Below are 18,075 nucleotides of genomic sequence, written 5' to 3'. Positions count from 1 at the left end.
ATAAAAAACTTAATTTTAGTTGTAGGAATAGAGGTGGAATTCCGAAATATAGTAGAACAAATTATACAGTAATCCCGATTTCTAGATAAAATATTATTTATTTGTTTCCGTATACAAAAGTAGCGGGCACTTCGCTAGTTCCTTTATAAATTTACATTTCATACAAACATTTTTTGGAGTGACTTTTAGGGGATGCTATCAGTCATTCCACAAAATTATTAGGAACAACCTGAACATTTAGTAGAGCCGAGTCAAATAATGATTTTATTTTGAATTTTATATTACAATCCGACCTTGCTCTATCCTTGAACAGCCATAAAATAAAGGCCCGAAATTATAATATGGATGCGAAGACAAAATTTTCTATATTCCTGATATGTGTTCTGGAAATCTGAGGAATGATAAATCATTAATCTACACCTAAGTCTGTTTTTACACGGTAGATTGGTTCCAGAAGAAGCCGTGTAAAAAAGGGAATTCCCCTAAATTAGCTTTGAATTTGCTTTGACCAGTAAAAATTGTTTGTACGCGCTAAAGAGGAATTCACTTAAATCTTTAAGCAAGTGTTCGCAAACTATCGATGGTTTCAGACTTTTTTCTTTCATAAATACTTTTATGTGATATGAACATACTTTGCAAAAATTAAATTTCAAATCGTTCTAAATGGAATAAAATCGTGTAAAAAAATTAAAAATATTCAATTTTCAAACAGTGTTATATCAAAATATATATTATAAAAAATACCAAAAAACAGAAATGTTGTTTAAGCAAGAATTGCTATTTAAAATAGTTAAATAGTTAGCCTTTAATTTGAAAGGCCGTAGCCGTTGAAATCTGTCTACTCCTTTTTATTACATCCTTGTAATAGTATGAGGCTGACAGATTTCAACGGTCTTTGGTTTACCTTTTGCTTTTGCGCCACCTTTAGGCATCTTTATGTCAACCAACATTATCACTTATTACTTGAATTACTACTTTCGTTGTTACCTTTCAACTGGCTACACTCACATATTGTTCTGATCACCAAGGCTTTATTGTAAGCCATCGCACATATAGTTGTGCTAAGGTAATATCGTTCACCAACAATAAATATCGGCATTGGTCCAAACACTTTACTAATAAAACTATCGTATTTTATTTCTAAAGAAAGAAAATTCTAGACCCTTTATATGGGAGCTATACCAGATATTGGTCCGATCAATCCATTTTTGTTACTCTCTTTCTAGGCCAATATTTTGTCGTACAAAGCGACGCCAGTAAGATAATAAAGTATTTAAAATCACCATCACTAATCTCTACGAAATTTAGACATTATATTCCAATATGTCGTTCAGGAACATTTTTAGTATAAAAATTTAATATTTTTGCAGTAGGATGCATGAATATTTTTAATGAATAACATTGCAAAGAGAAACATTTTTTAATACATTCCAAACATACTAGAATTGGTAGGCAAATTAGAATGTTTCAACTAATAATTAATAACAATTAAATAAACATAGCGAACTGGTATTAAGCATTTGAAATATGAAAAAGTAAACAAATTCAAAACAATAGACTAATGAAACAACCAGTGTTGAAAACCGAAATCATACACCCCCACATACATACGTTAAATATAAACATACCTAACAATTTTTTGTTTCCTTTTTAATTTTTTCCAAAATAATATTTACAATCGACTACCAAAATAATATTCATTGACTCCATGTATGAAAACAATAAAATACTCTAGAATATTGATCCACCTCCTCCTCCTCCATTAAAACCTTTTGTTGCGAAAGAATCATTTAGAGTGACACGCCCACTTTTTTGTTTGTTGCAGCACATTTCTGACATTTACAAATTCGGCTAATAAAGCTCTCGCATATAAATTGTTTGTATTCGTGTTTTGAGATAAGAAACGGTGGAAATACTAAAATAAATAACATTAGATCGTTAAAATGGGTTGCTAATGCTGGTGGTGATGGTGTAGGGTGAGGTTAACAACGGATATCCAATGTTTTTTTTTTGCCGACATAAGCATAAGAATAAATAAGCCAATGACGGCAATTACCGGCGAACGTTATGGATACTGAAGTAGTAGTGTAGCCGTGGCAGAAAGCCACCTCAACATCAGTGTTGTTTGCTTAGAAATATTTTTTTTAAGTTTTATTTGTGAAAAATTATTGAAGGAGAACTGTTCGACAAAAAAGAGGTTGGGTCTCTGTTAACCTTTTAAGTAAACCATATTTTTGCCATGGCATTCTGTAGGACGTAAAAAGTTGTGATACCAGTTGTGGTGACATTAATTGGCTGTGGATAAATTGATAGTTTTATCTGTCTTAAAAATGTGTTTTTTACAAAATAAATTTACGGTTGGGGTTTTCCCAAGAACAAGAACCTCGATACCCTTTTATTATAGCTTTAGAAGTAAAAGTAGTTCACGTAGATTCTCCTTTATGTATGTATACAAGTGTTAAAAATTAGTTTAGCTCTACAAGATAAATAAATCTTATAAAACACATAAAACCCCGTTTATATATCCTGCCACGAGATGGACATTCGAGATATGTGGGCTGTGTAAATTGCCTGCCTGTGTAAAGGTCGCACCATATTATTGGGGGTATGTCAAATGACAAATTTGGTATACACTCCACATTATGTTAGACGGCATACAAAAATGGGTCGTTTCCGGTATACGGCCCTTAGTAATATTGGCAATTTATCTTAAATACTTCGATCTGCATTGTGACCAGACGGGTATGGATATATCAGCATAGAATTTTATTCTGATGGAATCTCCAACGAATATGGTGTGGACAAAAATAAATTTGTTTTTTATTAATTTCTCTTTCGAAAAATAAATTTGGCTTCAAAGAAAAATAAATTTGGCTTCAAAAGAATATAAAGCATATGATGACAACGTGACCATTAAATTTTAGTATAGTAAAGAACCTCTACCTCTACTACCCGGATATCAAGGTTAACAAAAGCAATTATTAAAAATTAAAGAATTATTATGGTCCCATAACATATGTACTCATCTACATAAAATGTCAATGATATTTCTTTACGACCCTGTATAGGTTAAAAATGAAATTCTTGAAGGTAAAAACAAGAAAAAAAATGTGGCAACCAAAAATTAAAAAAAAACTCAACAAGAATTGGTTACTGAAACAGTTGCATAATATTCGGCAGTAAAACAAAGGCGGGCAGCAAAAAATTGTGTCTTGGTGCTATGTTGCTTGGGAAAATATAAAATAAAAAAACAACAAAATAAGCATATGAGGTTGGGAACAAATTTTTTACGGTTCATATCATGATTTAAATATAACAGCCGGTTAAAAACAAAAACTAACTACTGCTTGAATACTTAAAGCCACAACAACAACAAAAACTATAGCACAACACCACATATAAAACAATTAAAAAAGAATGGTAACACATTTTGGCAAACAATGAAATAGACCATTTAATTAACATGAAATCAATTCTATGCCATCTCTGATTCACACATTGATGAATGGCTAAGGAGTTGGTCGATTTTTTTCAGTAGCACAATTACTGTGTGAATGAAACTGCTTTCAAGACACATCATTAATACAGATACGTACCCGCACATTTTTTTGTGAAATCCATTCTTTATTTAAATTATTCACTTGGTCAAATGAAAATAATTGCAATGTTTTGCGAAATTGAAACGAAATTAAATAATTAATTATCCAGTTTTTTAACGAAACTATTGTATTTAACCGTATACATACTTTTTTGAAGAAGAAGTCTCTCCTTTGTTTTGCTGTTATTGAAGCATTAATTGTTTCATTAGCTTTCTTTGGCAAGGAAAGTTGACATTGGCCACAAAAGTCATGGTCAAAATGAAATGGTCCACTAATTCTTGTGTCATTAGGGCATTAATTGCTGGTCATGAGCAATAAATAATTATTGTTTTTTAGATTAATAGCCCTGGTTTTGGAATAGCAATTTTTCAATTTTTTTTTTTTTTGATTCGTTCAATTTGCAAAAGAGAGATCTATTGAGGGTCATCATGGCTCACCAGGCGATGAACCAAGACCTGAAAATGTGTGTGGGACGAATTCAATTTTATTGCTCAATCTCTGTCAGGTCTGAGCTCGGAATATTGAATATAGGTAATTAATTAAAATGAATTGGGTAAATCTGAGGGAGTTAGTTATTAAAAAAAGAAAACTAAATTATATCGGTCCATGTTCTGAATTCACTCGAAGTGGCTGTAATGTAACATTGTACATATCTGAGAGATATGTTGCAATATTGTTGAAAATAATCCAAGGTATTTTTCATATTTTGTTATAGGATGTTGTAGTTATTTGAAGTTATATACAACAGATGCCGACCGACTATTGGTACATGCCGACATTGGAAGCACCTACCATATAATGACCAATGTAAAAGCTGAAGCTATGTATGTACTTATACAATTTATAAAAACATCAGAAAAATATTCTCTTCCATGTTGAAATCAAAACGAGAAATATGGTATTTCGGTTTTTCTTATTTTGGTAGCATTTCACCCTACAAAATTTATTAATATTGTTCTAATTTTTAGAGTGACCCTATTTTTGGAAGATTAGGTACGGTTCCCAACCAAATTCTCCACACCAAAAACTATTGATATTGACTCCAATTTACTCAATGTAGCAGAACGGTATTTTAGGGATCTTGGTTCTAATAGTATATTTTAGGTTCCCATTGATTGTCAAATCTTCCGAACCCGGCCGAACTTTTTATGAAAAAAATATGACAGGATATTGAACATTCTGTATGCAAAAAAAATTATAGAAATTCTCAAAATATCCTATAGAGGGGCTATAATAAAACGGAGATCGATATTTCTGTTTTTGGTAATAAGATTTGATAGCCAATGAGAATAAAAAAAACAATTACAGTCAATTGGGTTGCAAAACATGTCCAAAATTCTCAAAATACAGACTTGAGTCAATATTAATCATTTTTAGTGCGGAGGTGTGGATTTAGTAAGAACGCTTAAAATTGGTAGTACGGAAATGTGCTATACAATGAGAACCCAATATACCTACTTACAGCCAATTCGGTGGAAAAACATGTCCAAAATCCCAAAAATACCGAATATTGGCGTGTACCGTTATATGGGGGCTATCCTGAAACTTGAGTCAATATTAATAGATTTTTGTACGATTGTTATTGTGTTATACTTTGCCAAAATGCCAAATTAATACCAATTCGGTTGGAAAATGGCCGGTTTTCTAAAATCAACAGATTGGGAGGTAGCCTTATATGGGACTACACCAAAACGTGGACCGATATATCCCATATGCAATACCAAACATCCTAGAATAAAGCAATGTCTGTGCTAAATTTCAGATCTCCATCTTAAAAATCTCTGTCGTTATCTCGGCATAGAATTTTATTCTGATCAATAATATATATACTTTGGAGGTTCTCCGGTGAATATTTCAAGGTGTTGCAAACGGAATGACAAATTTAATATACACTCCACCTTATGGTAGATTGTACAAAAAACAGGATATAGCCACAACATGAAAGTTCCGATATATATTTATATATTTTGAATATCCACCTCATGGTGGATGGTAAATAAAATTTGCAAATTGATGGACCAAGGAAAATTATTTTATGGAAAATCGTATATTTTCGACCAAAAACCAAGCTGTAAAATAGAGAAGATCTTCAGCGATTTGAATAATCGTAGTTCATACGATAGCTGTGTATGTCCAGAAAATCGTGTTAAAATTTGGAACCTATTGGATAAATAGCTCTTTGAGTTATCGTGCCCGCCAATCTTAGAAACACTGTTTCGAGAAAAACTCGTTTAAATTTAGAGAAGCTCTCTTGTCGTGGCTTGATACTGACACAAAAAATCGATACTGACTTAAAATTTTAATGAGACATTTTTGAGAAGTTGTTGGTGCATATTAAATAAAAATAAAGAAATTGATTTGTTGATTCCGGAGGTTCATCCTCTATATAGTCAATATTTAGACCAAGCAGGATTCATTATTCACATTTTATGTAATAAAATTTTTTTTTATTACAAAATGATGACCATTTGGATGTAATAGCAAAATTGATCCCAAATTCGGATTTTATGTAGATTTGGTAAAAAATTACGATGCTCAATTTATTGATCAAATCACATATCCCATTAACTTCCAATAACATTTACAAATTAACAAAGTGTTGATACTATGTGGGCGAGGTACCACGAGGATTGGAATATTCGCGTTATATTACATATTTGTTTTTTTGCGAAGTTTTGAACTTATTGTGCAGGATTTGGTTGAGCACTTTACACCACTTATGGTATAAACTTAATATATACTTAACTTAATACATGATATATATATAAATATATATATATATATATATATATATTATTTTTTTTTTGTTTTTTATTTTGTTTGTAATAATTGTAGTATTTTAATTATACACTGTCAAATGCATTATTATACTTTTTTATGGAAATAATTAATATGAGAAATGAAAATTGTCTGATTTGTTAGTAACATTCAAATTTTAAAGGACATCTTAAGTTATAAACATTTATAACTTAATTTATAAAACATGATGCAATTTAAAAATATTATAAAACATTAATATTTAACAAAAACGTTGGGAATCCTCTGATCTTCGACTTGGTTACATTTTGCTTGAAGTAATTCCTGATATTTGTTGGAATTTATTATTTTTATATTTTAATACTTCTATCTAGAAAAAAAATGAACACCAAAATTATTGCTGTGAATGTATGTTCATAAAGATATTAATATATATATATAATCTCTATAGAATTACAAAAAAATTCTATAGGATTCAAAATCTCTATAGGTTATAAATCCAACCGTGCTCACAAACAGTTCAAAATATCCTAACGTTATTCATTGAATACTTAAATATTTCACATTTCATAAAATACTTAAATATTTTAAATCAAAATACAAACGTTGGGAGGATTCCACTGAAATTAATTTATAAAGGAATTCATTTCAGTTGAATCTTTCCAATATTTGTATTTTGATTTGAAATAGTTAACCATTTTATACCAATTTCATGTTAAAATGTTTATTTCGAAAGCACAGATAATCAAAATAATTCAAAATATTTTCATCGACATTTAATTTATAGAAACCAAATTATGATTTAAATTAAAATTTATATTTTTTCATAAAAATTAAAGCGTTCTGTTCAAATAGTCAGGCGTAATCCCAATTTGTCCAATATTCATATTCAATATTCAATTCTCACATTAAACCGTTCAGTCCAAATATTAAATATTAAATAAATCCATTTTTATATTAATATTTTTTAATGTATTTTTAAATATAACACATAACTATATATTATTGATATCTGCAATAAAATATCCAATCCGATTAAATCCGCATTTCACTTCCTTTATCATTTCAAATAATTTTAAACTATCCGCATTTTCTCTATGCACATTCAATATCCTTAACTAATCAATTCATGATCATTGATAAGATAATTTCATATTTTGTAAAGCATTTAACGCCACATATTCACACACACAGAAACAAACATCTCACACCCAAAACACGTCGCCTACTTCCCACTCAAATTGCAAACTTGAAAACGAAAATGTTGCGCTTTTACTTTAATTGGTGGCTTTCATTTTGACAGCTTACAAAATATGGATTCCAGAAAAAGTTTGTTTGAGCCGGCAAATTTTTAATTTCGGCATTATTGACATTGGTAGTTTCGTTGGTTTGTTTTTTTTTCTGTTTTCTGTGTCACAGTCATGAAAGTGTTAAACCGGATGCAAATCCATGAAATCGAAATTTCTTTTTCGGACATTTAATATCCAGTCCAGATATGATCAAATAAACAGGCCATTAACATTAGCTTTGAACAACATCATAAACACGTACATATGTACGCGTACACAACACATATTGTTTATGTACTGAAGTTTTATTTTTTATTTTCCTTTTTTTTTGGTTTTTGGTATTATATTTTATGATGCTATTTTCTTACATTTTTTGTGTTATGATTTTATTTTCTATTTGGTGTTTGGTTTTCGGAATTAGAGTTTTGAGTTCAGTTTTGTTTTTAAGCTACCGCTCCACCAACCGAGTTCGTTTGAGCGCTCAACGTTAGGTTAGTTCATGCGACAGACCGACCGAATTGTTCAAATGTTGCTATTTGACTGAATGGCCGCTGCTGAAAACCTTCTGTTTTATACACTGAAAGAAAAAAATTCATCAATATGATGATTTTGGGCATTACTTTGATGAAATGTTTCTTCGATTTTGAGCTTACAACGCGTTTCATCATTATAATGAAGAATTTTACATCAAATTTTCATCAAAAATATTTATCAATTTAATGAAATAATGTCATCATATTGAAGAAAAAGTTCATTTAATTGATGTATTATTTCTTCCTTTCGATGAAAAAATATACTCAAATTGATGTTCTATTATCTCTATATAATGAATATTCTGCATCATTCCAATAAAAGGTATTCATCAAACTTACGTAATTTATTCATTAAAATTACATAACTTCAATGAATAAACTGCATCAAACTAATGTATAATTTACATTTAATCAATGAAGCCCTAACATCGAACTGAATTTTGTTTTCCGCTTTAGAAACGCCGTTCTAAATTTTACAAAATTCAATATAAATACAAATATTTTAGGCATTTAGGAAATATTTTTTATTAAAAAACTTAAAAAATAATTCATTACGGGTTTTACAATGAATATAGATTTCAATATTTCCTTAGAATAATGAATTAATAAATAAATGTGATAAAATTTAAAAATGTACATAAGCGTTTGAATTATATTCAAATACAAAATTAAATATTAAATGTAGATAATTTATATATAAATCAGTTCTCGGTATAATTTAAATCGCTTAAAATATTTAGTATTTTTGAAAAATTTTTTGTGTGAGCTGATTTCATGTCATAGAAGTACTCTTGAACAAAGATCCAGAACTGATTGGATGCTCCGGGAAATTCTAAATTAAATAAGAAAAAGCTTTTGAAGCAAGTATCTAGTGCTCGCTGGAAATCTACAAAATGTAGCAATGCATGGTCTAAATAAACATAGAAATTGTAGTCATTATCTTCTAAATTGTCATCTCCAACAACAAAAATAAAAGGTTGAATATTCTCATTTCTCTTTTCTAAGAAATTTAAGTGGTTGTCTACTTCTTGGATACTTCGTGCGAGGAATATTGACGATTCTTGGGAGTCTTTTATGGTGTATTTCCCATACGTTTTCTTTCCATCTTTATCTTTACGGAGGTATTTTGATGTTGGATATAAGTAGCCGTGTAGACACCAAGTCAAGCGCATCATAAATAAAGACATGTTTGAAGCTACAAAATTAAATAAAAATATTAGTTATTTAATGATATGCATCTAATGAAAATTGATTCGTAACAAACCTGCGTCTGATGGATCAATTCTATCGAAAACTGATTTAATTCCAGCATCTTTAATGTATTTTTCCTTCTTAATCACATTATACACCGTAATAAGTTTAGTTTCCCATTCGAATATTGGTGTGTAGTCTTTATGCAGCACTCCGAAGTCCATGTTAATCTAAACGGAATATCAACACACACATGTAGAAAGAATATTAAATTAAGATGGACATATAAATTAAGATACTTACCAACTTTACTCCAAGACCCTCTTTATACTGTGGCCAGGTTTTAAATATATCCTTAAGGTTATCGTGCTCATCAAAAATATGACGTATTCGGTAATTTGCGCATGACTGCCACATTTTTAAAAATTGTTCTTGGTCGACATTATCGTATTTTAAACTATGAATTATTTCTTTGGCGTTTTCTTCAGAAACTATAATAAAAACCCAAATTTACTACATTTGTATAAATCATAACGTTTTTTTCGAATAATTTACCGATATAATCTGCAGGTTTGGATGCCTTAGGTGAATTGACATCTCTATCTTTCTGATAAATGTGATTTCTTTTCATATTGTTGTATTTTACATATAGCTTTCCACGTCTGTCGGTGCGGTAAGAATGGAGTTTCTCATTGGGAAACATTTCTATTATTTGTTTTTCCAAATTATAGCTTTCTTGTAAAGACATGTGCAACTCATTTGCATGAAAATAACTAGCTATTGTTGTAATTATTAAATTTCGTTGATCTTCATTTATATGTTCGTATTTTTTATAGGTCTCTAAAATTCTTTTGCCAATTTTATTTTGGTTCAAAATTGTCGTCAGTTTTACACAGGTATTGGAGTCAAAGCGTTCTTTCAGAGGTTCTTGAGATAAAGTAATAGCAGAACAGCTAGATTTCCGTGAGATAGACGAAATATTGGCCACGTCTGAGTAATATTCGTTTTCAATAGGTTTTCCGATTTCTTCTCTCCATTTATTAATATTAAACTCAAAAACTATTTTGTCTCCTAATTTAAATCTTCGTGTGAGTTCCTCTAAATGTTTTCTGTTAATTATTTGTAAGACATCAATCGTTATATTTTCATCTGGAAAATACATTAAATAAATAAGCTTTAATTTTAAGTTATATTATATATTACCTTTTAAGTTGGAAAGTAAATGTAGTAAGTTCCATTTTTTGAGTAGAATTTCTAATTGATGTTCAATAGCTGCCATTTTTATATATATTAATATAACTCTTTTATTCTTATCATATATTTTCCTGTATGGGTTTTTATGGCTGTTGTTGGATGTCCAATAAGATTTTTGATATTGACCGCAAAGGCTCCCTCTACTTTGTTGACGTGTATCTCAAAAGCTCTATAATGGCTACAATAAACAACGTCTTTAAATCGTTCACCAAATATATAAATATGGTTATCCAAACAAAATACATTTATAATTCTATAAATATTATAGTCAATTTCGCATTCAGCAACGAAAAGATCCTTTTTGTATACAATGTTTTGTAATATAACCTTATTATAAAAATATAACTGTCTTTTAGGTATTTTAAGTTGAGCACATATATCATCATTTAATTCACACACGGTTAAATCTTTTTGTAAAACAACAAGATTATTGCTTGTAGACGAGTTTAGCAAAAAGTTTGAAAAAGTGAACTGATATTTTTTCTCTAATGAAAAACATATGTTTTTTCGTGAAGTTATAGCATGTGTGTACAACTTAAAACTGCGGTGTTTAGACTCAAATTGGAAACTCCAGAACTTCCGCACAGGTCCGCATTTTCTTATTATTTCCGGATAGTGAACTAACAAATGATATTTTGGTTTCAAATTAGTTTTAAAAAGCCTAATGAAATCTTTATTATGTTTTTCAATTAGATTTTCTAAAGAACTTATAGAAAACTCCGTAACCGAAAATTTGAGAATTTTTTCTACAATTTGTATAAGTGTTAAAATAAATATCCACACCTCATCATCGTCTGGAATCATATCACCAACAATTAATGGAAAATATAATAAAAACGTCATCATTTCCTTTGCTGACATTTTTAAATGGCGATTTTTGAGATGAGTTATAGTAATTTTGGGCGAAATATTTCCTATTTCAAGTTCCCCGTAATCGAACTTTTGTTTTCGAGCATTAAGGGTTTTCAAAGAGAAATATTTCTTGGTATTTGTGAAATAAAGTATGGCAAAAGACAAATCATAATGACAAATTCCTTCGAAAACGTCGTGCATTGCATCTACGCTCAAGTTGTCAACAACATGGAAAGACGGAATTTTGTTAAATACACATTCGCTTACGATGCCAGTCTTAGATGGATCCCCGGTATTTACGTCAAGCCTATAATTTGCATATGTCCTCTTAAGACTTGGAATAGCGGACGTTGTTACGTTACTCATATTTTTGTCAATTCTGCATAATCGGCAAAATGTACCACTAAATGATTTTCTGTAGCCTAATATGGTGTTAAGACCTAAATTATCACCAATAATTAAACAAGGCAAAAAGTGAGGATTATACACTTTACCGTTGTTTAAATCGATTTCAATGCCTGCCACTTCTAGATCTATTAACTGGTTAACAAGTGGTAACAAACACTTGTCGATTCCATGTACTTGCAAGTCACTACTTTTAATTGATGCCGCTAAAAATATATGGTCCAATTTGGTATCTTCATTTGGTAAAACAGGAAAAGAGAAGTAAAAGTTTGTTACGGTATGAGTTGTGGAATGTGCACCCAAAGGATTGTTTAATTCTATATCGTCGGAATATAGAAAGTAAGGAATTACAAGTTGGTTGGGATACATAGCGGCCTTCTTTTTCCACATATCTCCTTGCACGATGTTGGTAAATTGCGAAGATTTGTTTAAAGATTCCATATGATCAATCATTTTTAACAATAAGTTATCTTTTTGAAGAATTTTTTTGAAAGAATGTCTTAGGGAAAGCGTTGCCATTGTGGTCTCTTTTTCAGCGAAAGTTAAATTGCCTTTTTTGTGAATGAGCTCGCCGCTTTTGTCAATGACAGAAATGTTTAAATCTTCACACAAATCTCTTTTTTTAAGTTCTTTAGTTAATAAGTACTCAGATTTTATTGAATTCAAAACTTCATTGCAACAACGAATAGTTTTAAATAATTCCTGCTTTGAATCCAAATCTAATTTGCCAGCAAATTTTTTGAAAACGTCTAGAAGTGGTAAAATTACAAGATTGTATTGAGAAGTCTGAATATTTTCAGCGTCCTTTCGACTTAAGTTATTTATGGAATACAAACCAGTCTGAAACTTTAAATTATTTTCAAAAAGATTTTCTATTACTGGTACTTCATCGAATGTTCCAGAATCAGAAGTCTCTTCACAGTGGCTCTCGATGCATACCTCTTTAGGTACATATTTTTTGTGTAGTATATTTTTTTCCAAATTCCTAAAATCACTTTGACTTGGTAATTTTTTCGTGGAGCCGCAATGTTTTTCCACAAATATTTCTCTGTGAACTTTTGTAAGATGCCTTTTAAAGGAACTTTTAGTTGTGAATGCGCTGTTACATATCGTACACCTGAATGTATCACTATTTTGGAAACCATGAAATGTTTGCAAATGCCACAAATATTTTTCTATATTACTAAAATTTTTAGAACATATAAAACACTCCATTTTAACTTACAACACTTCTATTAGCTCCAATGCACAAAAATATTACAAACACTTTTATCAACGTCTGATCACAATAAATGTCACTTTACAAATGAATTTTTCTTATTATTCAAGCACTGTTTCGCACGCTGCAGACATAACGGGATTTTCTCAATTGGCATGCCAGAGATGTGACTTTGCATTTTATGCTAGAGTTTCTTTCGTTTATCTGAAAACTACCAAAAATAGTTTTAATACAGCAATAAAATGTTATTGAAGTTTAACCCCGCAAACGGTAGAAAAATTAATAAACTAAAGGATGATATAAAAGACATGTAATAAATTAAAAATCTTAAAACCAATTCTTATTCAAGATTATGTTGTTTAAAGGTAATAACTCCCATGCCTGAATAAGTATACTACAAAAGCAATGTTTTTGTGTGTGCGTGTTTTCGAAATAAACGCACAAACATCAGGGGGTGGAAAAATTAAAACTAAAAACATTTAATGATAGCTTTCTTCAATTTGATAACTAATTTCATTATGATGATTATGACATGATGACCACAAATTGATGAAAGTTTCTTCATTTACTTGATGACGGTGTTTTTCAGCCGAAAACATAAAACATCAAATTGAGCACCGATTTCATAAAAAACAATGTTTTTTCTACACCAATTTGATGAAGATTTTTTGATAATTTTTTTTCATTACCTTGATGATGAACTTTTCTTTCAGTGTATCATTTATTTTGGAAGGTTGAAGAAGTTTGTAAGCAAATTTTGAATGAACTGATATGAAAACATATTAATCTTGAAAACAATAAGGAAAGATCAAAAGTCGGACGTTGCCGATACCCTTCGAACTTTGGGTACATACAACAGATGATAATGTGTACAATATCCCGTAGGTAGAAGTGATATATCATCTTTGGAAGGCCATTGAAATGGAATCGGGCGAAAAACACTTGAAATCTATATAAAACCAATTAAAAAATTATACACATACCATTCTTGCGCCAAATTTCATACCAATCGGATCATAAATGCAATTAACATCAACAGACGGACATGCATAAATCGACTCAGAAAGTGATTCATATTCTCAAAAGGAACCATGTGTCTATCTCCAGACTAACACATAAAGGGCGATAATAAAATCAAATCTAAAATATTTTAAGTTAGCTAAATTCTCCTAAATCGCGGGTCGGATTTTAATTTATAAATTATAGTATCATAGAAAATCAATTTTTGTCCTTGTGACAAAAATAGATGAAAGAAGAATTTTGTATATTGAAATATATATATTTTTAGGGTCCTGTTATCCCTAATGAGAAACTAGGACTTCCATACGATAAGTTCTAGGGCTTCTTACTTTTTAATTCCAGCTGCCCTGGGCGATGTTTTATTCCAGCTGCCCTGGGCGATGGACTGTCATCTATCGTTAGCTAGAAACAACGTCACTTTGAATTCTGTGTAGTGGTTTGTGCCCTTGCTTTTTTAGTGTTGCAATTTTCCTCTGGTGGCGTTATCTTCTGATATTCCTATTTTGTGTTATCCTTCCGTGTTGATGCCAAACTTAGTTATTAGGCTGTCAGGGAGCTTAGCATGAATTTTATCTATAGGAGGATATAAACCTCTTTTAGAAAACGACTTTAAAATAATTTAGGTTATTCAGTGGTTGTTAGTAACTCAGATTTCAAATTCCGCGCTCTTTAACTCGGCGGCCGCCTTAACAACAAAAACTCTGTTATTTTTGGCGTGTCCGTACTTTTATACCCTACACCATGAGAAGCACATTCAAAATAACTAAGGGGCTGGAGACAACTAATTAGGGCTGGAGACAACGAAATACAGAACTACAAATACTCAGGTGGACAATTGGGTTGGAGCTTCGTGTTGAATATTGTGATTGATCGCATAAGTGGCAACACATATATTTAAATTAGGGAACCCTACATTGTCCAGTTACAATAAGCAACAAATGGTTATTTGAATTAAAGATAATACTAGAAAGTAGTCACTAAGAATAATCTAGAGTTAGAAGTTACTAGAATAAGACACAAATGTATAAAAGAAGATGTAATGAGAATAGAGTTTGTCAGTTTGAAATAAGTGCCAGTTCGTAATAAGTAGTCAGCCCGTGTATAAAGTCTGCAAAGTGTATTCGTCAACCGTGTATAAGTAATAAAGTCTGCCAACACACCCCGTATCGTCCGTGTTTCATTTATTTGGTGGTCATCAGCATCGTCCGTCGATGCAGCAGCAATTTTAATTTTTAACAGGTTATGGGCCCAGGCGATCTCTGAAGGATAACGTGTTGCCCAGGAGGACTCTAAAGGAGAGAGAGAAAAACGAGTTGCCCAGAAGAACTTAAGGATCTCTGAAGGATCAAAAGGACAAAGGAATCTGTAAAGAGAAGCCCAGTGTTGTGTGTCAACGCTTGCGCAGGCAAGTTATTGTGTGTCAATAACAAACATAGTAAAAGAAACGCATTTGGAAACACCAGCGTAGAGAAGATGAGTTCTTCCATATACAGCATTGAGAAGTTGGATGAGTCCAACTATGAATCCTGGAGTTTTTCCATGAAAGCTGTACTGATTCACCAGGAGTGCTGGGATATTGTTAGTGGTGAAAATAAGAACCCCCAAAAAGAGGATGAGATCTGGAAAAAGAAGGATGAGCAGGCACTGGCTACAATAATTTTGTGTGTCACCCCGAGGCAGATATCGTATATAAAAAGTGTAAAACGTCGGCAGAAGCTTGGAATGTTTTAAGAGAAGTACATAGACCAAAAGGACCAGTAAGGAAAGTCACCCTATTCAAAAGATTACTGGCCATGCGTATGGGTGAAGATGACGAAATCCAGAGACACGTTTGTGAGTTCACGTCGTTAGTCGACAAGTTGGCTGAAACGGGCATTGAGCTGCAAGAGGAATTGTTCGTCATCATGCTGTTGGCAAGTTTGCCGAGATCGTTTGAAAATTTTGTGGTGGCATTGGAAACACGGGATGAATTGCCCACGTTGAGTAGCCTCAAGATCAAGTTGGCAGAGGAAGGTGAACGCCGAAAAACCACCAATGAGGCAGAAAGTGACGAAATTGCGTTTATGTCGCACAGCAACAACAACTATAGAGAAAGGGCCAGAAAGTTCCTGAGTAGCAACAACAAAAATAGTGGCAGTGAGCGATCGCACAACAACAACAAAGAAAGGTCCAGAATGTTCGAGTGTAACAACAACAACGAAAGTGAGCGGTCATACAGCAACAACAACGAAAGTGCAAGTAGCAACAAAAAAGAAAGGGGTAGAAAATTCGTGTGCAGCAACAACAACGAGCATAGAAGTAAGCGAAGGTACAGCAACAAAAACAATGTGAAGTGCTACAGTTGCGGTCGCAGAGGACATTTCGCTGCACAGTGTAGGTACATCAACAACAACGAGAAAACGCACACACAATCATACACAGTGTTAGAAACGGCGAACAACAACAAGAACGGATTGAACTCCAGCGTGTGGTGTGTCGACAGCGGAGCTTCAACGCATTTATGCTGCAATAAAGCAATGTTCGAGAAATTTGATGATCATAATGAAGTTATAAATTTGGTTGGCGATCATAAAATTGTTGCGAAGGGCAAAGGCAGTGTGCGGTTAGAAGAGTGTAATGTTTTGCTGAACGATGTGCTGTATGTACCTGAGATGCAGTGTAACTTTTTGTCAGTGGGCAGGGTAGCGCAAAAGGCAGACGTGATGTTCGATGACAAAGGGGCAAAAATAATAGAGAAGGGCAAACCAGTGATGTACGCCAGAAAAATAGGTAACATGTATTTATACAGCCCGCCAAAGAGATCAGTTGAGTGCCTGCATGCTAATTGGAAAAATAGTTGCAAAAGTAATAAAGGTCCCATTAGGGAGGGGAAAAAGGTAACCAATAGAAATGGTCATAAAAGAATAAAATTTGATGAATATATTGTAGAAGCCCTATAATGAATTAATGAAAATAATGTATATGTATGTATATAAGTGCAGTGTGTCTGCATAGTGTGTAGGGTTAGTACAGTGTGTCTATGTAGTTAAGAAGTATCATTGTAAGTCAATGAAATGTGTAATGTATATGTATGTAAATATAGCTTATAAGAAATATATGTGTTGAGGAGGGGTGTTGAATATTGTGATTGATCGCATAAGTGGCAACACATATATTTAAATTAGGGAACCCTACATTGTCCAGTTACAATAAGCAACAAATGGTTATTTGAATTAAAGATAATACTAGAAAGTAGTCACTAAGAATAATCTAGAGTTAGAAGTTACTAGAATAAGACACAAATGTATAAAAGAAGATGTAATGAGAATAGAGTTTGTCAGTTTGAAATAAGTGCCAGTTCGTAATAAGTAGTCAGCCCGTGTATAAAGTCTGCAAAGTGTATTCGTCAACCGTGTATAAGTAATAAAGTCTGCCAACACACCCCGTATCGTCCGTGTTTCATTTATTTGGTGGTCATCAGCATCGTTAGTCGATGCAGCAGTAATTTAAAATTTTTAACACTTCGAATATGAGAAAAATTTCATGCAAGGGTTATAAAGAAACATGGACTTATATTGAATAAATTCTATAAATATTTTTTATCCACTAAGGTCGCAGAATGCCAAATACATCCATTCTGTAATCATACCTACTATAAGCCCAAAAAAACTGCTAAAAACGTGCCCAAAGCTCTAAAATGCCATTATATATGGACCAATTAATAATGTTTTCAAAACTTTACTAGAAAACATTTTATTTGAACCTACACCATCGTAGTTTCAAATAAAGAAAACTATTAAAGTTTCGTGTCCATTACTACGAATCTGTCTCTGTAAAATTATATTCCAACATATTCGAATGTTTTACTACCTAACTTCTGGTTATATTTTGATCGGTTCAAATTCAAAGCTAGTTTTCTACTGCATAAATATAATACCGCTCTACTAAAAATGTCCCTCAATACTTTGCAATTTGCT

General features: G+C 31.7%; 2 protein-coding genes across 3 annotated transcripts; both read right to left on the bottom strand.

Moving 5' to 3' along the window:
• Positions 1–8,716: 8,716 nt before the first annotated feature.
• Positions 8,717–9,744, bottom strand: LOC133333292 (uncharacterized). The gene is made up of 3 exons (XM_061541607.1): positions 9,673–9,744; positions 9,443–9,599; positions 8,717–9,373 (listed from the first exon to the last, which is right to left on the bottom strand). The coding sequence occupies exons 2-3, from the start codon at positions 9,591–9,593 to the stop codon at positions 8,880–8,882; spliced, it is 645 nt and encodes a 214-aa protein (XP_061397591.1). The 5' UTR covers positions 9,594–9,599; positions 9,673–9,744; the 3' UTR covers positions 8,717–8,879.
• A 12-nt stretch (positions 9,745–9,756) lies between these two features.
• On the bottom strand, positions 9,757–13,318 carry LOC133333291 (uncharacterized). 2 transcript variants are annotated; one of them, XM_061541606.1, is made up of 3 exons: positions 10,573–13,069; positions 9,925–10,518; positions 9,757–9,860 (listed from the first exon to the last, which is right to left on the bottom strand). In XM_061541606.1, exon 1 carries the CDS (start codon positions 12,397–12,399, stop codon positions 10,660–10,662), a length of 1,740 nt encoding a protein of 579 aa, XP_061397590.1. In that variant the 5' UTR covers positions 12,400–13,069; the 3' UTR covers positions 9,757–9,860; positions 9,925–10,518; positions 10,573–10,659. The 2 variants fall into 2 exon arrangements, 1 of the variants encoding a protein (XP_061397590.1); XR_009754446.1 differs by adding an exon at positions 13,106–13,318 and having other exon boundaries at positions 9,764–10,518; positions 10,573–10,801.
• Positions 13,319–18,075: the final 4,757 nt, after the last annotated feature.

This window comes from Musca vetustissima, unplaced genomic scaffold, assembly GCF_032173495.1.
Source record: "Musca vetustissima isolate MV318-11 ecotype Yass unplaced genomic scaffold, APGP_CSIRO_Mvet_v1 utg3344, whole genome shotgun sequence".
NCBI classification, from domain to species: Eukaryota; Metazoa; Arthropoda; class Insecta; order Diptera; family Muscidae; genus Musca; species Musca vetustissima.
This window is presented reverse-complemented; position numbering and strand designations above follow the sequence as displayed.

Bases quoted from the DNA above. Each gene is read 5' to 3' on its own strand.
- LOC133333292 (XM_061541607.1), bottom strand. From the start codon at position 9,593: ATGGACTTCGGAGTGCTGCATAAAGACTACACACCAATATTCGAATGG. The intron at 9,374-9,442 runs GTTTGTTACGAA...TTAATTTTGTAG, and splicing joins AATTGATCCATCAGACGCAG to CTTCAAACATGTCTTTATTT.
- LOC133333291 (XM_061541606.1), bottom strand. From the start codon at position 12,399: ATGGCAACGCTTTCCCTAAGACATTCTTTCAAAAAAATTCTTCAAAAA.